Source organism: Primulina tabacum, chromosome 16, assembly GCF_025594145.1.
Source record: "Primulina tabacum isolate GXHZ01 chromosome 16, ASM2559414v2, whole genome shotgun sequence".
NCBI lineage: Eukaryota > Viridiplantae > Streptophyta > Magnoliopsida > Lamiales > Gesneriaceae > Primulina > Primulina tabacum.
The window spans coordinates 21,468,830-21,493,706 of NC_134565.1; the positions used below are offsets into that span (position 1 = coordinate 21,468,830).

The window sequence follows — 24,877 nt, forward strand, 5'->3', positions numbered from 1 at the left end:
TTCAATATTTTTCTTTCTAAATTTTGTTGATGAAAGCACAAACTTCTCAAAAAAAAAAATCCTCTAATTTTTCTAGTACAAAATTAGAAAGGATTTTCTTTGTTGGTGGTGAGCCTAATTTGAAGGAATTTGAGCAAGGAGTGCTCTTAGATAGCTTGTAGATTGTCTATCCTCAAGAGCTAAGTTGTTTACTGTTAGAGTAGGTGCCCGTCGAGCCAAGTGTTGGCCGAGGGTTCATGTTTAAACTCTATGTATAAACAATCTTTATTTTAATAATATTTGAAATTATTGTTTTGGCACTTCTTTATCTGTATACACATGCTAGTTGCATAGATAAAGCCCTTGAATATACAAATGGTAGAAAGAATATGAGATGCTCATATGATGAGTAACATGAAACTCATATTTGGAATACTGTATATTCTAAACAGTTCCTAGTCGATTCAAGCCGCCGCTAAGAAGGATATAGGCCGCTCGAGTTCGAGACTAGTATCTGCGATGTGAGTACCATGTTTCATTGGTAGGGGACATTGTGATGTCCGAACATGCAGATAGGTGCTCCTTGTAGAGTGCACTGAACAACCCTCCATAAAGGACTTTCCAAGTGGTTCTCACTTATCGAGTGGAAACGTCCTAGTTTATGATTGTACACCATTAGTCCTTATGACCCGGGACAACATTGAGACTCTATGTGCTAGCATTACACTTTGACTTGTTTACTGACTCTCATGGGGTCATCATGTGGCAAGGTTGGGTGTTTTGTCGAAACATATAGGAGTCGATGCATTGTAGTCGGGGATTCACCGCTTACCTTCGGGTATGGATATCCTATGTGAAATCATGTGTATGTAGTAATGAAATCTCTGATCAAAGTATGGTGGTAATTATGAAAGGGGTTTCATAGATTACACCATCGATGCAACTACGACATGACACATAGTATCGATTCATTGACAACTCTCGATATACCAATGGTTGTCGAATCGGTCGGGATATATGAGTTGAAGGGACCGTACTGTACGCTAACCATAATATAATTGTTCTTGCAAGCACTATCATTTGATACCTAGGGAATCTTGTAAGCGATGCTGCTAGGCGTTTAACATGATTGGTTGGGTACTATCAGACTTGAGTTCTGACGTTCTTGTTATCAAGGAGTTGATAAGTAAGAATGGAGCAATTGGGGTATGCTCGTATAAGGACATGTTTAATCCGAATCACATGTAGATGTGAACTCACGGCTAGTTGTATCAATGAACCATTGACGGGCCACACAAGTGCTAGCTTTCTACATCCCGTTGAGAAGTAAAATAGTTCAATGTGTTGAACGGCTTATAAAGGAGTTTATAAGCATAAGGAAAAATAGAAGTATGACTTCTATGAGGGAAATGTAACTTTTAATTTGTGGAAGTGTTTCTAAATTAAAAGTTGGCCAAATAAATAATGTATTTGAAAATTGTGATTTTCATAAACATTATTATAGACTAAATTAAATTAATTCAATTGTTGAATTAATTAAACACTAGTGGACCTAGTAGAGTTCAAATAATTAAATTAATTCAAGTGTTGAATTAATTAAATAGCATTAGGCCTAGTAGAGCCCAATTAGAAATAATTAAACTAGTGGGCTTGAGTAAAATCAATAAACTTTAAATGGGCTCAAATGTGTTTGAGACATTTAAATAAAAGTCCATGGACCTTGTAATAGTTACAAGCCCAAGTCAAAAGCATGCTAGGGAGGTGAAGAGTTGGAGATTATTTTTTCATTAAAAAATTGCATGGCATGCTCATGCACCAAGATCACTTTTTCAACACCCAAGAAAAGTCTCCCTTCCCTCCAAGACACTTGAAGTGGCCGAAATATTGGGCTTTCTTCCTTCAATATTCTCCTCAATTTTCTTCTTTAATTGTTGAGGATATAAAATACTTCTCCTTGAAAAATCTTCTTATTTTTCTAGTGCAAAATAAGAAGGGTTCTAGCTAGTTGGTGTTGGGCCTAATTTTGAAGAAAGAAGGAGGCTTGTAGATCCTCTTGCCATTCAAGAGCTAATGTGTTTACACCTTAGTTGGAGCCATCATCAATCTCAAGAGATTGATAGGTAAAGATTTCTAAAAACCCTATTTATGTCATTTTGGTGTTTTGTATTTGCTACACATTATAGAATTAGGGTGCTCGGTTTTCTTGTTGAAAAATAAAATTTTAAACTTCCGTTGCGCTTTAGAGCACCTTAATCGATCCCCTTTCAAGTAGTATCAGAGCTAAGGATACTATTTTGTGTAGCATTTACATAATATTATATTGAGGTCAATTTCTAACCGCATGATATGAATTTTTGCAAGTTGGCCGGAATCCGACGACGGAGCTCCCGCGACGGCGATGACGACTAGGGTTTTCAAAAGTGTTTTGGAATATCAAAGTGTCATGGGTCTTGAAGTTGTTGGGCCATTAGATGGCTAATACAATTTGTGAATTTAAATGGGCCAAAATATTTTTTTGATGAGAAATGATTTTTTGGACCCTTAAGTTAAAATCCACAAAAGTTGTACATATTATCTCATGAAATAAATAATTGAAGTTGGACTTTAATTATTTATAGTAAATTGTGATTTACAAGAAATTCGGTTATAAATAAATTAATTAGAAAGTAGACAAAGGAGTTTGTATACTTTGTTAATTTAGTTTGTAATCGTGGCGGTTAGTGATTAGATCAAGATATATAATATTGGATCAATTAATTATTGTGATAATTAATTGATGGTGTATGATATATGATATTATGCATGAAGGATGATCAAAAGCTCAAGACCAATTTGCTAGGTGTATGGTAGGATATTTTGTGTTGAATGATTGTAATAATTATCAATTTATAAAGTGGGCTTGGTTTATGGCCTGTTCCCACCCCATGAGATGTATCCCTAATGGATATTTATTTGTAAATATTAGAATAGTGGAAGATCAAGATTGGAAGATGGTGGCCTTGATGATTATGAAGATCGAAGACATGTAAATATTGGAAGCTTATGTATTAGTTGCATTTGCATCCCTTGCATTTCCCTAGGATTGGACCTAGGCCCGTGCTTAGCTCACACGGGCCATTAGTTTTGGGGCGATTGATCATCCTTGTTTTGTTTACTGTTTATAATATATGCATGATATGTTATAAATAATGGGTATGTGCATTATTATTATGATAATAACAAAGTTGCATGAATCCGGCAAACATACGATCAAACATGGAGAGATTTTAAATAAAATTAATGATGAGACCTTTCAAAATTAAAAACCCTCATTTTGAATAAGATTCAAAATTAATATCAAGTCCGAAAAGGGGAATTATAAAGTTATATATAATTTCCATGTCTTCCATCGACAATGGGTGCATGATGAACGCTACCCGGGCTCGGGGCTCGGCTAATATTATTGGGGGGGCCCTGGGTGCCGGAAAGCTGTGACATCCATTGACATGGTGATGTGAACTACGTGGAACTCCCATGATTTCGGCTCATATTATTGAGGGAACTCATGGCGACCGTCCATTAAGGTTCAACATCGATGGGTAAGGCTTGACACGTAAAGATGAACGACGTCATATTATTGGGTCCTAATCAAACGTGAGACAAAAGTTTACGTAGAGGGTTGCATGGTGATGCAATTGGAAACTACCTTTTAGGAATTGTGATTGGCTGATATTATTCGGGATCATAATTCGCTAATTGGACCTTGCGTACCTACTGAGGAAAGGAGTTTCCCGTTTTCACTAGAGGGTAGTGAAAGATGTCAAAACAGTGGGAGTAAACATTTATAAAGTAAAAGTCCATACTTTATATCTTATTAAATATTTTAAAATAGTCATTAACATTTATCTGTTTTACTTTTCAGTACAAATTTGACAATGTCTTCGATTCGCAATCCGTTATCTGTTATACTCGAAAAGCAAGTTTTAGCCAGACCTAATTACCTCACTTGACTAAGAAACCTAAAGATCGTCTTGAATTCGGAAAGGATTGCATATACACTGACTGAGTTGCCCCCTGTTGAGGTTCCCAAAACGACCCGAATAGAACATGCAATCTTATCACAATTTCTAAGTTCAAATCTTATAACCCAATAATTCAAAGCAATTAATCCCAAAACGCTGAATTAAATATACTAAAATTTTCCCAAATATAAACTTAAAGATTTAATATACCTGTCAAGAGCATAGTCCCTGGGTTCGCCTCCGCTGCATAGAGTGCAAACACTCTGCCCTGAGTAGGCAATGTCCCTTGAGGACAATCCTTCAGCAAATGGCCATTACCGCCACACTTGAAACACTTCCCAGAGCCATACATGCAAACTCCGGTATGGCGGCGTGTTCACCTGGCACAGATCGGGTACTCCTGCCTCCTCGGGACCACACGTCCCTGCTGTTGTTGCTGCTGCTGCTGCTCTCTGCTCCTCGATGGGCCATGGAAAGGCCTCTTATGCTGCTGCTGCTGCTGAGGAGGGCGGTGGGGCACCTGAAATGGCCGCTTACCCTGGCGGTCATTCTCGATATCTCTCTGATCCTGTTCTGCAGTAAGAGCTCTAGAGACAGCGACCTCGTATGTCGTAGGGCCAGCAAACCTAACATCATGGCGCAAGATCGACCGCAATCCATCCATGAAGTGCCTAAGTCTGCAACCTCGTCGTTCGCGATCAGGGGTACAAAGTGACAACCCCTCTCGAACTTACGGATAAACTCTGTAACAGTCATGTCACCCTGTCTCAGGGTCATAAACTCCCTGGTCAATCTCGAACGCACGTCATCAGTAAAATACTTAGAGAAGAATACATCTCTAAAGCGCGTCCAACTGAGAGTAGCTAGATCCAGAGCTACAGATGCGCCTTTCCACCAAAGACGGGCGTCTCCTCCAAAAAGATAGGTCGCACAGCGGACCCTGTCAACATCCTCCAGCTCCATAAATCTGAAAGTAACCTCTAGGGACTTAATCCATCCTTTAGCAACCATGGGATCAGACGTCCCAGTGAACTCCTTCGGGTTCATCCTCATGAACCGCTCACATATAGCCTCGGGTCTAGGCGGCCTAGCTACCGCTGCAGCATTGTTCCCCGCGAATTGTGCGAAGAACTGAGTCATACCCGCCATCATCTGGTTATGCATATCAGGTGGTGGAGTAGATGGCGGTGGACCTCTATTCTCATAACGGTTCTGAGTCTCATCAGCCTTGCTTTCAGCACCCCTCGGGCGGTCAATAGCTCATCTAGGAGGCATACTGTACCATGTAAAGTCCTTACGTAACCAACATGCAATATTTCTACTATTTTTCTTGAAATTTAAATATATAATTGCTAAAACATAATCTTAACATAAAATATTTTTCATGAGAACATGCTGATAAAATGTTTCATGAGAACATGCTGGTAAACTATTTCATGCTCAAAAAAATGTAATACGTGAAAGTATGACTTACAGACTGAAGACGTGACTTCGTGAGCTTCTCTAGATCAGTAGTAAGTACAACCCTTTACAAGAAACATCGCTCTGATACCAACTGTGAGGGCCCGTATTTCGTATTTATTAAAAAAATTTCCTTTAAATAAATAAACTTGCAAAGTATAAAAACTTTCGTAAAATAACCCAACGGTTTAACATATACATAGCAGCGGAAACTGAATAATGTTTTAAACTATAACTTAAAATATATAAAAGTTATAACAAGAGTTTGAACATAAAACTGAATAATTAAACGTGAGGTCCTCGGGTTCGTACTACCGCTGATCCGAGCTAACTCACTGGTCCCCGCCCTCAGCCTCTGCATCGTCAGTACCTACATCAATCAAGTCTAGTGAGTCTAAAGACCCAGCATGCATATATCGTGAATAACAAGTAAATATATCATAAAATCGCATGCAACGTAAAAATATCGTATCGTAAAGCGTAACGTGAAAATCGTATCGTGAGTAATTATAAATACGTGCATATCTGAAAATCATACGTAAAAGCTTTTGCTCGATAGAGCTCTGTCATAACATATCATATCGTAATTTTTGGTAGAGATAATGTTTCTACGCAAGTGGCCCATAACATAACATGCACGTCTGATCAGACTAAACCACAGTATACTGGGCGGTAGTGATCATCACAGCCCTTGGACTGGATATCCGGACCCATACATAATCGTAAACAGGTCGTAAGTCACCGGGTGAAGCAATGCCATAAGCGTAAGGTGGCCACAAGACATATCGCATATATCTCAAAAATAAACAATTTATATTTTTTGCACGTAATATAATTATTATCCTGTTTTAATTTACCAATTGAGTTGGATCGTTCCCAGGCTTGCTGCGACCTAATTCTAACATGAGACACATGCAAATAATCTCAACTTGACCAACATCTCATAATCGAACTAAAAACGAGACAATTACGCCCAACAAACTTAGTATCTAACCATGACTCCGTATCAACCCGAACCAACATCGAACCATCGTTTAGTCATGATTAAAATATACCTAAAATACTGGAAAATATATACCAAGGGCTGTAATACACGAAAATTGTGCATGGAGGCCAAAGTTATGAAACGCTCTTTCGAGAGTCACTTTGGCACATTGCACCGTAAATTCTCGTACGACTTCTAAACTTAACCAAATAACAAACGGCCCAAAAACCTGACCTTCCTAACTCAATAAGGTACTGTCCAGTCCAAGGCCATAGGCTAAAAGCCAACCAAGAACTCGTACGTGACCTCTGAACTGCAGCAAAGCTGCTGTAAAATTCCAGCGGCAGCAGCTGCGCTTGCTTCGCTTTGATTACAAGGCTAATGGTCATTGGGGCTTGAACCACCGACCAAAACCTCTTACCAACATCCTAAGGTGTGGCTTGAACCATGGTTAAGGGCTAGAAGCCAACCAAGAACTCAAACAAGCCTCCTGAACCGAAGCTCAAGTTGCTGTAAAAAAAAAATGCAACAGCAGCACTTGTGCTTGCATCGCTTCATTAACGAGGCTATCGGCCATTGGGGCATGAACCACCGACCAGAGCCTCTTACCAACATCCTAAGGAGTGGCTTGAACCGTGGCTAAGGGCAATAGGCCAACCACAATCCATCCAAACACCTAGGACAACACAAAGCTCAAACCGAGAACACAAAGAAAAATTATGTACCATGCGATTGTTTGGATCGCTTGCTGTCATGTGTCGTTCCAGTGGTCATATGATCAACCATGGCTTAATCTAGACAAGATGAAGTGTTGCATGAACCAAGGTTAAGGGCTAAAAGCCAACCAAGATCCATCCAAAACTTCAAGAGCCGAAACTCACTCACAAAAAATCAGAAATATAAACCGAGGGACACTTGTGTTGTTTTGCTTTAAAAACCGATGGGGCCATGAACCAAGCCATGAAAGGTCATCTTGGTCATGTCCTAGACATGCTAAGGAAGGGTCCTAACCGTGGTTACAGGCCCAAAAGCCAACCAAGATTCGAACCTCCATGAACAACCAAAAACCAGAATTTCGAGACTCAACTTGCAACTATGGAGGAGTTTCTATCAAATCTTGAATAGTTGGGGGCTTAAACTAATGGACCAACATGATCCTAACTCACCCTAGTACATGCCTAGATGCAGCCTTGGGTGCCTGGAATCGAACCACCCCCCTGAAATCACAAAACAATACCAAACGTGAAGCATGAAGGTAGCCGAGAAAATCTGTGCAGAATTTTGTGAAATGTTGCTGTCATAATTTCGGTTTTTACCTTTAAATCATGAACATGTGATGTTTAAAAATCAGTATATGACTTGATTGTAGAGCAAAGAAACCATATATACATGCCTTAAGTTGTTTTTACAATAAACAACACAATACGTCGGATCGGGAGACACGGCAACGAAATGAAGACAACTTGCTATTGTTGCTGTCTTGAGTGAGAATGGGAGCTTCTAAATCTCTAATATTTCGTGCTAGGGAGAATAAAGAAGGTGGTGAATACTTGTGGTCAAATAAGGTGGTGCATGGGTGAGTTATTGATGTCAAGTTGGGGGGACATGCATGTTGAATGGTTGTCATTTGTTTTCTTGTTGTTAGGGGAGTTAAATGGTGTCAAGTTGGGATTCTGTGGAGTAGAATATGACCGAGAGTAGGCTGCCAATTAGTTTAGGATTTGTTTAAGTTTTGCTAAGTAGAATCCTAGGCTAGATAAGCTTGATTAAAAGGTTAATTAAGCATAATCTTGATGAATTAAGAAGCCTACAATTAAATTGGTGATTAATTAATTAAAGTAGACTTAAATACACTTGATTTCATTAAAATAAATTATTTCTTAGCTCGGAATAAATTTAAGAATATTTTTGGATCATAAAATTCATCTACGATTTCCTATCTCCGGTCCGGTCTCGCGTATATAACTAAAAAGCTAAAATTTGAAATACGCGATTTAAAATCCTTAAAAATAACGAAAATGATTTAAATGAAATTAAATTAACAATTTCTTAAAATAATAACCATTTAAAATTAAATAATACAAATTATGCACATATCTACGCATATTGGTTTTTTTTCGATTTCTACAGGTTAATAGTGCAAGGAGTCTCTGGCCAGAGCAAGAAATGTGCTCGAGGGAAAATGTGTTTTCCTAGTTGCATATGACATGCTACTATTAGTACTCAAAGATAAATAGCATAGTTTTCGAATTAATATGCAACTCTCGATATGCCAATGGTTGCAGATTCAACCAGGATATATGTGTTGAAGGGATCGTACGGTACGCTAACCATGACTAAAGGTTTCTGCAGGCACTATCAAGAATACCTAGGAGATCATAAGGCGATGCTACTCGACGCTCTTACAATGATTCAATGGGTGCAATCAGAAATGAGTTCTGACATTCTTGATCAAGGAGTTGATGAAAAGAATGGGTTTAACTAGGGTAAACACAAATAAGAATAAATGTTATAGAATCACATGGAGATGTGAACCCATGGCTAGCTGTATCCCTGAACCATTGAGGGTCACACAATTATCGGATTTTGTGTTCCCGTTGAGATAGTCAAATTTCAAGGATTTGGAATTTTGTAACTATAGTTTGATGGAGATCAAACAGGAAGCTTATGAAGGAGTTTATGAGCCGATTCCATAGGATAGGAAGAAATGGAAGTTGTCATGGTTGCTAAACAAGAAAGGAGATTGGAACTGCTTGTTTTAGTAAAGGAATTTACAAAACTGACAGCTACCAAATATGGTAACTGTCATATATAGTAAGTTCTAAATTTGATTAGTGAAAATTTTGTTTTTCGAGATTTTCGATTTTCATTGTATGAACAAGATTTGTATCATTGGTACATCGACGCTCTCTGATCAGTCGATCATGGTTATAATGAGTTCGGAATCATTTTTTTAGTTAATTTGAAATTTACTAATTAAATGATTGTGCTAGTAGTGGTAACTATTAAATGCACAAATTCCAATTAATATTCTAGAGGAGTCTAGAATTAAATTAACCAAGGATTTAGTTTATAAATTAAATAACTTTTATTTAAATTAATATACATATGCATGTATATATTTTATATGATGATATAAAATATGTGTATATAATATTATTATATCATGTATTATTAAAGGTTAATAAATACATTATATATTAAATATATGAGAATTTAAATATAATGAAATTATTAGAGTTCTCGTGGGAGAGAGGACTCCTAATTATATTAGGAGTCTCACTCTATATATACACCACTAGGACTCATAACTAAAAACCATGATTTTTTGTACACAAAAAGAAAAAATTCCTTCCTTCCCAAATCAAGAAGAAATCTGACGGCCACCCTTTGAGGTAAAAAAAAAAAAAGAAAATTGGCATTGATTTATTCCACTACGCCACGCCGACACAATGCATCGTCTCCGGATCTTGGAAGTTCGGAGATTATAATCTCAACGTACAAATCGTTTGAATTTTCTAGTGCAAACCAAACGAGAAAAGCACTCTTTGATCGTGGACCCAATTAGGCGATCAAAGAGGAGATCCGTTCATATGGATTTACAAGAAGGGCTATCTCCGCATATAAACTGTAATAGTTTGGTGTCCAGCGTTTAATACGCAAAGTTATAATCCTAAATGCCCTATAATTGTATTAAACACACGAAGACCAAGAACAAAATTTTTAAACTTCCGATGCGTCTTGGGTGCGAGGATACGATAACCCAATAGTGGTATCAGCGCTGGTAATTCTCAATCGTGTGTTTTAAATTTAATTGTGTTGATTTTATTATTTCTAACCACATAAGAATTTTTAAGAAAAACGTCCCTCAAAATTATTTTTCAAAAACCAGATTAAAAAAATTTGGAGTCTGCCCGGAACTGTTCCGGACAGACGCACTCGCCGCACGACATGCACGCGGTGCGCGCATGGCCTGCGCGCCTGTGCGCGCGGCGGGTGGGCGAGCGGGCGGGCAGGAACGTCTCGGGTGCCACGCTGGGTCGTGGTCTTGAATTGTTCAGGCCCAAGGACGATTTTATGATTTTTCAATATTTTGGGTTAAATTGATATTTTGTGAAAATACGGACGCTTTTACTCCTGCAATAATTTTGATACAATCGATTTCTTATAAAATAAATAATTGAAATATAATTTTAATTATTTATGTTAAAAGGTGTTTTACAAGAAATTTAATTATTTGAAATTAAATAAAAGTGTTTATTTAATTTGATAATTTTGGTGTTTAGTGATAATTTACGAGATAAACGATTTAGTGATAATATGTGATATTATCGAATTTATATAGTATATGATATTATATGTTAAAATGATGATTGAGAGCCATGAACAATGTGCTAGGTGTATGTTATGATATTTCACATGTTTTACTTTTGATTATTTGATAATTAAAAGTGGACCTGGTTTATGATCTGTTCCCACCTTCTAAATTTGTATTTTAATGTGCCATGGGTATTTTATGTAAATATTAGAATTAGTGGGAGATCAAAATTTCAAGACGGTGGGCCTGATCCTCGAAAGGAGTTTTGAAGACCGAAGACATGTAATATTGAAAGCTTATGAAATATTTCATTTGCAACCCTGCATTTACCTAGGGTATGGACATGAATCTGTATGTGGCTCGTATGGATCAATTAGCTCTAAGTTATCGATCATACTTTATTATTTATTATTTATGTGATATATTATAAATAATCAGTATGTGCGTTATTATTAATATAATAATGAGAGTTGCATGAATCCGGCAATCATACAAACAATCCTGACACGAGTTTTAAAATTAATGATGAGACAAATTTTTAAAATTAAAATCTCTCATTTTGGATGAGATCCACTAAATCAAGTCTATTAAAAGGATAATTAAAAGAAAATTTAATAATTCTTTGCTTTCCATCAACGGTGGTTGCATGATGAACGCTACCCGCGGTCAGTGTCTGGCTCATATTATTGGGAAGGCATGGACGCCAGAAAGCTGTGACTTCCACTGACATATTTGATGTGAACTACGTGGAACTCCCATGACTTCGGCTCATATTATTGGGGGATCTCATGGCGACCGTCCACTAAGATTCAGCATTGATGGGTCGGGCTCGACACGTGAAGAGAAAGGAGATCATATTATTAGACTCTCCTCAAACGTGAGGCAAAATTATGTAAGGATTGCAAGGAGTTGCAATTGGGCTCTACCTTTTGGAAGTTATGATTGGCTAATATTATTCAACATCATAACTTCGCAATTGGGTCATGCGTACTCACTAAGGAAGTTGGATTTCCCGGTTGTCATCAGAGGGTGGTGAAAATGTCAAAAATAGTGGAAGGCAATTCGTAAAAACAAAAGTCCATATTTTACGTCTTACAAAATATTTTAAAATAGTCAGTAACATTTATTCTGTTTCCATATCAGTATATTTACGATTTTGTCACGTAATTCATTTCTATCATTAAAACAAGCTAACCGAACTCTAATTTTCAAGATGGCTAGAAAAATTGTTCTAAATTCGGAGAAAATAGCATACACGCTAATGTCAGTCTTGCTGGAACTGACAAAGCATGCAAAATGGGGGGACCATATTATGCAAGTTAAAGTGTAATATGCTCACTTCTATGTCAAATGAACTGTATAAACAGTTTTGAGAAAATGTTGAATGTTGTTGACATTCAAATACACATGCAAGAGTTTCATGATGCATGAAACTCGCATAATGATGCACACCACTTTCAAGGAGCTCATGGACACACACATACAAGATGGGGCTCTGGCCCATGAGCGTTGTGTACATATGATTGGACTTATTGAGAAGGTGGTGGGCCTGGAATAGATGATTTCAAACGAGGTATTAAATGACATCAATTGTTGTCACTCTTTTATCATTTGATGGGTTTTATGGTGAATTTCAATTTGAATAAGATAAATGATATCCTTGAAGATCTAGTCAAACACTTATGACTTATGAAACCACCATAAAGCAGAGAAATGCTGTTTTCTAGTGGGCCCCTCGTCAGGGACGAAAAATGGCCCACAAAGTAAGGGAAAGAAATGTTATGCCCTTACACGAAAACAATCTCAATAAGAAGCAAGCTCTAAAAAACACTTAAAGGGCCCAAAAGGCTTGATAATTTAGAAATGTATGTTTCACTGCAAGAATCCTGGACATAAGAAATTATCTGGGCCATAAATGTTTTGGCAATGATAATTGAATATCCAAGTAAACACGATTTCAACAACCACCAAAATAAAACAATATATTCTAAACCAAGCACATTTGTGGCATATTAGGCTAGGATATATTTCCCAAAGAAGGATCCACAAGCTAGTGGGAGAGGGCATGTTTGACTCGTCAGGCATAAACTCTCTAAGAGACATGTAAGTCCTGTATGAAAGAAAAAATGACCAAGGACCCTTTCCTAGGGAAATTAGAACGTATACATGATCTTTTGGATTTGATTCATACAGATGTGTGTGGCCCGATAAGTGTTAGCACGAGATTTGACCATTCTTACTTCATTACCTTTACCAATGACTATTCAAGGTTTGGGTATGTGTATTTAATGAAATACAAGTCTGAAGCCTTTGAAAAGTTTAAAGAATTCAGAGCAAAAGTAGAGAAACAGTTAGGAAAGAGTATTATAACACTACGATCAGATAGAGGTGGAGAATACTTGAGTACTGAGTTTCAAGACTACCTTAACGAGAATGAGATTCTCTCATAGTGGACTCCGCCTGCCACACCCCAGTTGAATTATGTGTCAGAACGTCGTAATCGAACATTGATAGACATGGTCTGATCTATGATGGGATTCACTGACTTACCTCCATCCATTTGGGGATATGCACTTGAAATAGCGGCAAGGTTGTTGAATCCAGTCCATACAAAGGTAGTGGATAAAACTCCATATGAGATATGGATGGGAAAGTCGCCCAAATAATCTTATCTAGGAATATGGGGATGTCTTGCTTACTTGAAGCAGACAGTGGAGACAACTTGGAAAGTAGAGCCAATTTGTGCTACTTTGTGGGATATCCAAAGAACTCTATTGGATAATATTTCAATTATCCTAGTGAAACAAAGACGTTTGTTTCAGGGAATGCCACCTTCTTGGAGAAGGAGTTTCTATTAGATAGAAAAGACATGATGATAGAACTCGATGAGATTTGAGAACCACCCACAACACAAGTAGTAGAACCTAAACCCCAACAGCCAATCAAATAAACACAAGCTCCTAGGAGATCCGAAAATATCTAAAAGCCACCTAATAGGTTGAGCCTGCTTCTTGAAGAGGGCCAAGGCGAGTCCATTCCTGGATGCGATCCAAGAAATTTCAAGGAAGCATTGTTTCATGCCTTCATCTAAATGACTTGAATCCATGCATTCCGAGATGGACTCCATGTATTCAAACCAAGTATGGTCCTTAGAATATCCACATGAGGAAATTTTTCTCATGGGATGCAAATAGATTTACAAGAGAAAACTTGGAGCGGATGGGAAGGTGGTAACCTTCAAAGCTAGAATGGTAGCAAAAAAATATACTCAAAGACAATGTATTGACTATGAGGATACCTTTTCTCCAGTAGCAATGTTCAAGTCTATTAGAATACTGCTAGCCACAGCAGTATGGTATGACTATGAAATATGACAAATAGATATGAAGACAGCGTTCCTTAATGGTGATATTAAGGAAGAGATTTATTTGTCTCAACCTGAATGATTCACATCAGTAGGAAGTGAGCATAAAGTATGCAGACTTCAGAGATCCATTTATGAACTCAAACAAGAATCAAGGAGCAGGAACCTCGATTTGACAACATTATCAAAGAGTTTGATTTTGCCAAAAATCCTGAGGAACCTTGTGTATACAAGAAGGTTAGTGGGAGTACACTGACATTCCTAGTACTTTATGTTGATGACATACTACTCAATGGGAATGATGTAGGGATGTTACAGTCAACTAAAGTATGGTTAGCTGAAACTCAGTACTCAAGTATTCTCTATGGAAGAGTCCAAGAGAGGATATCTCCTAATGTCTCATGGTGTGAATCTATTCAAGTCTATGTGCCCTGAGACTGATGAAAAGATAAAAACCTTGAGCCGCATTCCATTCGCATCTGATATAGGCAGTATTATGTATTGTATAATATCTACTCGATGGGAATAATGTAGGGACTAAGGAGATTCTCTATGGAAGAGTCCAAGAGAGGATATCTTCTAATGTCTCATGGTGTGAATCTATTCAAGTCTATGTGCCCTGAGACTGATGAGAAGATAAAAACCATGAGCCGCATTCCATTCGCATCTGCTTAGGCAGTATTATGTATTGTATGATATCTACTCGACCTGATGTTGCATATGCACTTTGTGATGCAAACAAATATCAGTCGAGTCCCAGTCCACTGCATTGGAAATCAATGAAAGGACAATTTTAAGTACTTAAGAAGAACTAAGAATTTGTTCTTGGAATACGGGAGTGGAGAATTAAAATTGGAAGGCTACACTGATTCTAGCTTCCAGTCAGATGTGGATGATTCAAAATCGACATCTGGATTTGTATTCAAGCTCAATGGTGGTGCTGTCTCTTGGAAGATTTCCAAGCAAGACACCACACGGATTCAATAACTAAGCCCGAATACATAGCTGCATCGGCTGCAGCAAATGAGGGTATTTGGATGAGGAATTTCATCCAAGAGTTGGGTGTCATTCCTCAAACAGTTGTTCCAGTTCTGGTCTACTGTGACAACACCGATGTCGTTGCACAAGCGAAGGAACAGAGAACCGAGGTCTCGTCAGCGATCCAAACATATACTGAGGAAGTTCCACATAATCCGGGAGCTTGTGGGAAGAGGAGACATATCAGTAGAGAGAGTCGCCTCCACAGATAACATTGCTGATCCACTGACGAAGCCCCTGCCAAGACCATTGTTTCAGAAGCATCGCGAAGCAATGAGTCTAAGATCTATGGGTAGTTGGCTATAGGGCAAGTGGGAGATTGTTAGAGTAGGTGCCCGTCAATCCAACTTGTAGTTAGGGCTTTTATTGACTCTAATGTAAAACAATCTTTATTTTAATAATATTTTAAGATCACATTCGATTATGACATTATACTTTATATGTATACTCATGCAAGCTGCATAGATAATGTCCTTGAATATACAATAGGTACCATGAGGTCTGTGTCGCAACGTAAGATCATTAAACTCATTAGGAAGTGTATCGTATATTCTTAACAGGTACCTAGTCGAATCGGCCGCCTAAAACAAGGATAAAGGTCGCTCGAGCTCGAGACTACCATCTGTGATGTAAACGCCATGTTTCATTGGCAAAGGCATGGAGATGTCCATTCACATATATGGGTGATAATATGATGATGCACTGAACAACCCTCTCTCGAACTATCCAGGTGGTTTCTACTTATAGAGTGGAATAGTCCGCAGTTATGGTTGTACACCATTAGTCCTTTGACCCAGGACAATGTAGGGACTATACATATTAGCATGCAATTTGATCTATTTACCGACTCCATCGAGGGTCATCAGGTGGCTCGGTTGGGTGTAGTTTCGAAATATGTATGAGCAAATGCATGTCGGGGATTCACCGTTTGCCTACGGGTGAAGATATCCTAAGTGATCTGATGAGTTAATAGTGCAAGGAGTCTCTGGCCAGAGCAAGAAATGTGCTCGAGGAGAAATGTGTTTTCCTAGTTGCACATACCATGCCACTATTAGTACTCAGAGATAAATCGCATCGTTATCGAATTCATATGCAACTCTCGATATACTAATGGTTGCAGATTCAACCGGGATATATGTGTTGAAGTGACCGTACTGTACGCTAAGCATGACTAAAGGTTCTTGTAGGCACTATCAGTGATACCTAGGGGATCATGGGGCGGTGCTACTAGACAGTCTTACCATGATCTGATGGGTGCAATCAGAAATGAGTTCTGACATTCTTGATCAAGGAGTTGATGAAAAGAATGGGTTAACTAGGGTAAACCCGAATAAGAATAAATGTTATTATGAATCACATGGAGATGTGAACCCACAACTAGATGTATCCCTGAACCATTGAGGGTCACACAAGTATCAGATTTTGTGTTCCCATTGAGATAGTCAAATTTCAAGGAGTTGGAATTTGACGACTATAGTTTGATGTAGGTAGGGGTGGGCATTTATTCTCGGGTATCGGGTACCCGATCCGACCCGATCGGGTCGGATCGGGTAGAACTCGATCGGGTCGGGTATTTTTAATAAAAATCGGGTTTGTCGAGTACTCGACATTATCGGGTTCGAGTTCGGGTAATTTGACCGATACCCGAATTTTTTTGTTTTTTTTTTTTTTCACTTTTTTTATGGGTTTGTTAAATGTGAAAAATACATGAGTTTTTTAATTTACTAGCCATAATATGATATAATGACTAGTCATAACTCGATATAATGACAAGATTTTTTGTGAAATGTGAAAATACATATATTTTTTCAAAAAAAAAAATTTAAAAAATGGTTTTTTTTTCGGGTACCCGACTGCCGGGTACCCGAAAATACCCGAAAATTTCGGGTACCCGACATGACCGGGTTGGTGTCGGGTAGTAAAATTTACTACCCGACTTGTCGGGTACTTGACCCGAAAACCCGACCCGCGCCCACCCCTAGATGTAGGGGTGTCAATCGGGTCGGGCGGGTCGGGTTTCAGGTCAACCTGCGAAATTTTTTTATTTTTTTCAACATGAACCCGAGGCAACCCAAACACGAACCCGACTCTACCCGCCTAACCCGAATTTTATTTATTTTTTAAAAAAAATTAATAAAAAAATTCGAAAAAAGTAAAAAATAATAATTTAAACACATAATAACAAAATTTTCGATTTAAAAGTTTAATTGTAGAAAATTAAAGTATATTTACTAAATCAAATAAACAATTGTTAAAAAAATAAAAAAATATATACAAAATAAATATTAAATGATGAAAATTTATAATATAAATATACAATAAATTTTATTCAAACATACAATATATAAAAATATAGGTAATATTTTCAAAAAAAAAGTTTTCGGGTCAACCCGCGACCCAACCCGAAACCCGTCTAACCTAGCACTAACCCGAACCCACCCAACCCGAACACGACCCGAACCCGAAAAACACCAACCCGAACCTGATTTTTTTCGTGTTGGGTCGTGTCGGATTGATGGGTCGTGTTGCATTTTAACACCCCTAGTTTGATGGAGATCAAACAGTAAGCATATAAATGAGTTATGAGTTGATTTCATAGGATGAAAGAAATAGAAGTTGTCATGGTTGCTAAACAAGGAAGGAGATTGGAACTGACTGTTTTAGTAAAAGAGTTTACAAAACTGACAGCTGTCAAATATGGTAACTGCCATAAATGGTAAGTTCTAAATTTGGTAATTGAAAATTTTGATATTCGAAATTTTCGATTTACATTATATGAACAAGATTTGTATACATCGACGCTCTCGGATCGTCGATCGGGGTAATAATGCGTTCAGAATCATTTTTTTAGTGTATTTGAAATTTATTAATTAAATGATTGTGCTAGTAGTGGTGACTACTAATATGCACAAATTCTCAAAAATATTCTAGAGGACTCTAGAGTTAAATTAACTAAGGAGTTAGTTTATATTTAATTTAATATATATATATGTATATATTTTATATGATGATATAAAATTTGTATAAAATATTATTATATCATGTATTATTAAAGGTTAATAAATACATTATATATTAAATATATGAGAAGAAATCAAGAAGAAATCTCACGGCCACCCTTTGAGGTAAAAAAAGGAAAATTTTGGCCAATTGATTTATTCCACCACGCCGTCACAACGCATCGTCTCCGGATCTTCGAAATTCGGAGATTACAATCTCAACGTACAAATCTTTTGGATTTTCTAGTGCAAACCAAACGAGGAAAAACAGTCTTTGATCGTGGACCCAATTAAGCGATCAAAGAGGATATCTGTTCGTACGGATTTACAAGAAAAGCTATCTCCGCATATAAACCGGAATAATTTGGTGCCTAGCGTTTAATACGCAAAGGTATAATCATAAATTCCCTATGAATGTATTAAACACACGATGTCAGAGAACAAAATTTTTAAACTTCCGCAACGTCTTGGATGCGAGAATACGATGACCTAACAATTTCATCATGAGTATTTATAGGATGTCTCTAAAAAAATTACTCAAAAATATATGATAGTATATCTATCATTATGAATGCTACATGACAAATATTATGGAAGCGTCGAGTTACAATTTCAAAGAAATTTTGATGTCATATTGATACGCTAAATTAGTTAGTACGAGTATCTTTCCATAGAAGATCTTAAAGCTCTCACTATAGCTTACTTTAAATAATTTGCGACTTTTGTAAAATTTAATCTAACAATCATAGAAATCAAATATTATAAATCAATAAACAAGTTATAACAAGATGTTTGAAGAGGCTAATTAGCTCATCCAACCAACCTCCAAGATAACTCTAATCAATGTAATCTATCCAAAAAATTCCATTCGAAAGCATAACTCGTTGTAATAAGAGTATTTCTAATGTTTACCATTAAGAATACCATCAGCTCCTTGGGCGGGTACAGAAGTAGATATAACTCATAAACATTGAAAAATCAAGGGTACATTAACATTACTTCGGCCTCGAAGGAGTTGGAGAAGATGGAGGTTTTAATTCTGGATACTGCATAAAAAAACACTAGTCAGTAGTTGTCCAGCACCAAAATTTATGAAGAAACTTTTCATTTCATACATAAATAGAGAGAATGTGTGATTTCATACATTCGGGTATGGGGATGATGGTCGCGAACGTCCTTTTGACTGCATTGCAGGACTAGTGGAACCAAATTCTTTATCATCGATCTTTTTACTACTGTTCTTGACACTGGAAGGTGAAATAGAGGTCGAGTCGCTGATATTTTTATCCTGTTGTGGTATCCCTCGATTTGTTTCGAGTTGGTTGGACAATATGGACCTCTTCTTTGGGTAGATGTGAACTGATGTAGGTAGGAGAGCTTCCTGTATTTCCTGCAAAGGCAGTATTCAAATGGATTAGTAAGTCGTCTAATGTAATCTGTTGCACATGATTGGCAGTAGAAGATAGTTCCCCGACTCGCATATCATATGTAATCAGTAATTAAAAATGTATTGCCATAGTAACACAAATTCATGTTTTTTTTTTGGTGGGCAATATGCAAACAGAAAATGAAAAACCTTTTCGGTGCTATAGGTTGCCAAGATTCTCAATCTTTACATCTCGATAATGATTTTTGAATTTAAGATTCTCATTTCCCGAGTAGCCAAGACATAATGATTGATCAAGAACCTCTTCAAAATTCAATTTAGCATTGGAATACAAAATAACAGACAAAAGATGTACCTAAGAACGAGCAAAAAAATGTATACCTGCCATCCTTTCTTGCCCCTAATGCCTCCCCTTACAGCGTAAGCTTCTTTAAAACCATTTTTCACCAATAACTCAGCAACTTTGATTGAGTTACCGTCAAAACTACCTTACGCATGAAAGAATCAATATAAGTTAGTATAAAAAAGATGTAATACTTGTTCTTGATAGGCAGATAAATCCCATGAGTTATCCTCTTCGTCCCGAAATAACTTGGAGAAAGAAACACTAGACTGCAGCATAATAGTAATGTTAGAACCAGTGAATTAATTTGCATTTCAAATTAACAATTCTTTCACTAATTTCTGGACTACAAGTTGCACCTTCAAGATTCTAACAACAGTGAGACATATATAAAGATTTTAGTGGTGTTTGTTGGTACGACAATAATTTCATAAAACATCAACATAAAATGGTGTTTGCTACGCGGAATCATGCTAGATATTGTCTTTTTTCCCTCTTCTTTAGAAACAAAAACAATGAAACTGAGGCTCTCAAACAGCAACCACAACGAAAAAGAATCACCAAAGCTTACTTGTCTATAACACAAACAGTAGCATTTGCAGGCTCCTCAAAATTCTTCGAAACAGTCTTCACAAAACCATCTTCATCTCCCAGGCGAAACTCAACCTGGAGCACAGTCTTGTTCAAGATTTTCAAATTGGGCGAATTCAAGTACGCCAAACTCTTAGGGTCCCTAATATCTAAGAGCTGACAGCTGGGGTCATCCTGCAGCTTCCGAAACGCATTAATGGCGGATATGAACTTGTACTTTTGCAAATACTCCTCAGTCAAAGGGATCGCAATGAGCCAAATGAATAAAACCGAGGGGACAAAAAACGGGTACTTGGTGAAAAAGTCATCAATCGAAATCAAAACCGATTCCAAGTTAATCTTGTTCGATACTTGTTCAGGAGCAGCTTCGGAGGCAAGGCAAGAAAGTGGGAAAGGGAATGCAAGAATAGGAAGGAAAAAGTGGGGATTTATGTTAACAAGACTTGATATGACGAGGTGTGCTCTCGAAGATTGTTGATTTGGGACATTTGCTTTCGTGGTGGGAAGGGGATGGGGAGGGGAATGGGCTCGGGGCAAATGAACAGAAATTGGATTGAAATTGCATACGGGGGAGTGATTGAAAACTGAAATTTGGGGTTTATGGATTGGTTTTAGGGATTTGAATGGGTTTTGGAGAGGTGGGGAAGCTGCCGCTGAGGGGAATTTGGAGATAGACGCCATGGACAAGTGAGGTCAGTGGAATAGAACACAAAATTGTTTCCGTTAAATGTTTATCTATTGTGGTAATAAATATTAATATCATGATTTTTTTTTTTTATCAATTAATAGTACCTAACCGTTATTTCTTATTATTTTTTTAAAATCGTGAATTAAAAAATAAACACATGTATATTAAGATGTAGTTATATTTTTTTATTCCTATGCAACTAAATAGAGCGAGATCCTATGTTTGTTAAATTAATGTTTAGAATTTATTAATTTGGTTTTGAATCATGATTCTAGTTTTATTTTTGTATTGTTTGGACTATATTTTATATTTAAAAAAAAATTTGTTTGTTTTTGTTTTCAAATTAATTTGAGTATATGTCTATATTTCGCATTCTATTTTATCGGAAAAACCATAAACCCGACGAAATTACCAAAAACCGCTCAAAGATACAAATTAAAATCTATATCTATGTGTGTGATTTTTCTATTAAAAAAATTAATCAATTGTATATATTATTTGGTTTGAACTTTTTTATAAAAAATTGCAAAACTACATCGATGATTACCCAAACCATGATAGTTTCTCAAAATGCCAAACCATTTCTTGGTTTCACCGACCACAATTACCGTAATACTTGTTGGTGATACCTCAGGAAGCACCTGGGTTATCGGATCATCCTAGAACTCGAGCCCGGGATGGGTTGAAAAGATTCGGGAAGCCGGGGCAAGAGCCAACCCAGGGAAGGGAGCGCTCTTTTATTGATCATCCATGGGTTTGCGACTTAGAATATCAGGGGTCATGTCCGATCACCTTGGTACATGTGCCAATTCCTGGTCCACAATTGTAGGGCTGACATGCTTCGAAATCATTGACAATTCATTCCGCGCACGTGGAATGATGCGACTAGACTAGAGGCAGTATGGGCAATCAGATGCTGCAGTGTCAAGAGCCAAAGCAAGGGCAGTCATCTTGCTATAAGTAACAACCAAGCACTGAAAGCAAAGATATCATTATTTTTTCTCCTATAAATACCCAGATTTACTTGATCATAAAGTATTCTATTCACTGAACATTTTTTGCATGGGTACTCGATGTACATTATCTATAATGCATTTTCCTTTGCGAAAGACACTTGAATGAAATGAGATTCGGAGTGGCCAAGTCGGAAAACCTTCTGACGCCCTGCTAACGTTCTTTGCTGTTTAATGCAGATTCTTCAACCCGGATACCATCTGTCTGGTCTCCATTGTGCCTGAGAGGAACCTACCCGGCCCTATGAATTGCCCACCCAGCTCATTCCGATTTAACTGGTCAGCATCATTGACGCCATTTGTGGGAAATAAGATCTAAGAAGTAGATATGATTTTTTACCTGAAAATCAGTACGGAGGGATGATTCATGGAAGGAGACCACAGACTTAGAGGTTCTCCAAGGGAATCCACGCCCTCAACATACTTTCACAATCAATCCAGAACAACTGGCAAGTGGATAGCGACCGACGATTTCGGTTGGGAATAAATCTAGCAAGCGGACTATGTCAAGTTATAGTAAATGGATGATAAGTTCAAGTATCGATCACATATAGACTAATATTTAATTACTAAAATTTTTATCACTTAACTTAAGCTAAACAAAATAATTAAAAATATGATATGTGAATTATTAATTTAAACTATTAAATAAAATAATTGCAATTAAAAAAGAGATATTCAAATATCAATGAGGGGTTCAAATTCAAATAAATAACTAAGAAACACAACGTTATCAAACTCTACTATGTTGACACGTGTTAAAATTCAATTAATTATTTAATTCTTGACAATCACGGTGAAATCCCCAAATTTATTTATTAAACGATTCTCCGAGTTAATAAACCTAACAGTCCAATTATTTCGAATTGAATTTAATTAGATCTACATGCATTAAATCTTCGTGGAATTTAGTTTTCACCTAAAACCGCACACTGAAACCGAATACTATTTCTAGTCAGTTTAACCATGTGTTGATGACGTTTTTGTTGCTATATTTAATCAATAATCTTCTGATTCGTGATTAATCAACAAACATGTAAATAGTTGATCAGACTATTAACAAGAAACATTAAACCAACGTCAATCAATAATTAAAATCAAGAAAAATAATATATTACAAATATAACGAAAATCAAACAACACACTGAAATCGAATACTATTTCTAGTCAGTTTAACCATGTGTTGATGACGTCTTTGTTGCTATATTTAACCAATCATCTTCCGATTCGTGATTAATCAACAAACATGTAAATAGTTGATCAGGCTATTAACAAGAAACATTAAACCAACGTCAATCAATAATTAAAATCAAGAAAAATAATATATTAAAAATAAAACATGTAAAGGCCCGTATTTCGTACTCGTATTTTTGCGGGATTATAAAAATTTTTCTAAATAATAATCATCTCGCCTCATTTATAAAATTAACATGTAAATAATTTTAACTTCAAAATAACGGCGGAAGCAAATATTGTTTTCAACCAACAATTTAAAAACAATCCAACGTAAACAACAATTTAAAAATACTCCAACGTATTAAACTGAGTTTGAATAATAAAAGGTGCATAAACTAAATCATAAGGTCATTGGGTTTACTACTGCCGTCCCAAGATCGCTCACTGGTCCACGCCCTCCGTCTCGACCTCACCCGTACCTACAACAATCAAGTCTAGTGAGTCTAAAGACTCAACATGTATATATCGTGAATAACAAGTAAATATATCATAAAATCGCATGCAACGTAAAAATAGAGTATCGTAAAGCGTACGGTGATAATCGTATCATGAATAATTATAACTACGTGCATATCTGAAAATTCATACGTAAAAGCTTTGCTCAATCGAGCTCTGTCATAACATATCATAATTTTTCTGGTAGAGATAATGTTTCTAAGCAAGTGGCCCATAACATAGCGTAAGCGTCTGATCAGGCTAAACCACAGTATACTGGGCGGTAGAGATCAATCACAACCCTTGGACTGGATGTCCGTACCCATACATAATCATAAACCGGTCGTAAGTCACCGGGCGGAGAGGTCCTCGGTTGTTCCCACCGACTTCCAAACCCATAAGCATAAGGTGGCCACAAAACATATCGCATATATCTCAAAAATAAACATTTTATATTTTTATGCACGTAATATAATTATAACCTTATATTTTTTTTCGGATGAGTTGGATCGTTCCCAGGCTTGCTGCGACTTACTACTAATATGTGACACATGAAATAAATCTTAACTTGACAAAAGCTTAACCATAGAACCAAAAACGAGACGATTCGGACCAACAACTTGATTTTTAACCATGGCTTCGTACCAACCCGAACCAACATTAAATCGACGTTTATCCATGATTAAAAATACCCCAAACATACTGAAAAATATGCATAATAACTGTAAAACACGAAAATAGGTGAAAGGAATCCAAAAACATAAAACACTCTTTCGAGAGTCATTTTGGCACCTTTCGCCGTAAATTCTCGTACGACCTCTAAACTCGACCAAATCACGAACGGCCAAAAACATGACTTTCCTAACTCATTAAGGTACTGTCCAGTCCAAGTCACGGGCTAAAAGCCAACCAAGGACTCAAACCAACCTCAAAACCAAACAGCAAGTTGCTGTCAAATTACAGCAGGAGCAGCTTGTGTATTTGAGGTGTAACTCTGAAATTTAGTGACTAATGGCTTGAACCACCACCCAAGGACTCT

At 37.0% G+C, this 24,877-nt stretch overlaps 1 protein-coding gene across 1 annotated transcript; it reads right to left on the minus strand.

The window, feature by feature from the left end:
- Positions 1-18,887: 18,887 nt before the first annotated feature.
- Positions 18,888-21,193, minus strand: LOC142529808 (rhodanese-like domain-containing protein 4A, chloroplastic). Its single transcript, XM_075635453.1, has 4 exons — positions 20,447-21,193; positions 19,914-20,016; positions 19,290-19,535; positions 18,888-19,191 (listed from the first exon to the last, which is right to left on the minus strand). The coding sequence occupies exons 1-4, from the start codon at positions 21,145-21,147 to the stop codon at positions 19,141-19,143; spliced, it is 1,101 nt and encodes a 366-aa protein (XP_075491568.1). The 5' UTR covers positions 21,148-21,193; the 3' UTR covers positions 18,888-19,140.
- Positions 21,194-24,877: the final 3,684 nt, after the last annotated feature.

Bases quoted from the DNA above. Each gene is read 5' to 3' on its own strand.
- LOC142529808 (XM_075635453.1), bottom strand. From the start codon at position 21,147: ATGGCGTCTATCTCCAAATTCCCCTCAGCGGCAGCTTCCCCACCTCTC. The intron at 20,017-20,446 runs GTAAGCTTTGGT...TGCGTAAGGTAG, and splicing joins ACTGTTTGTGTTATAGACAA to TTTTGACGGTAACTCAATCA. The intron at 19,192-19,289 runs GTATGAAATCAC...TTTTTTATGCAG, and splicing joins CATCATCCCCATACCCGAAT to TATCCAGAATTAAAACCTCC.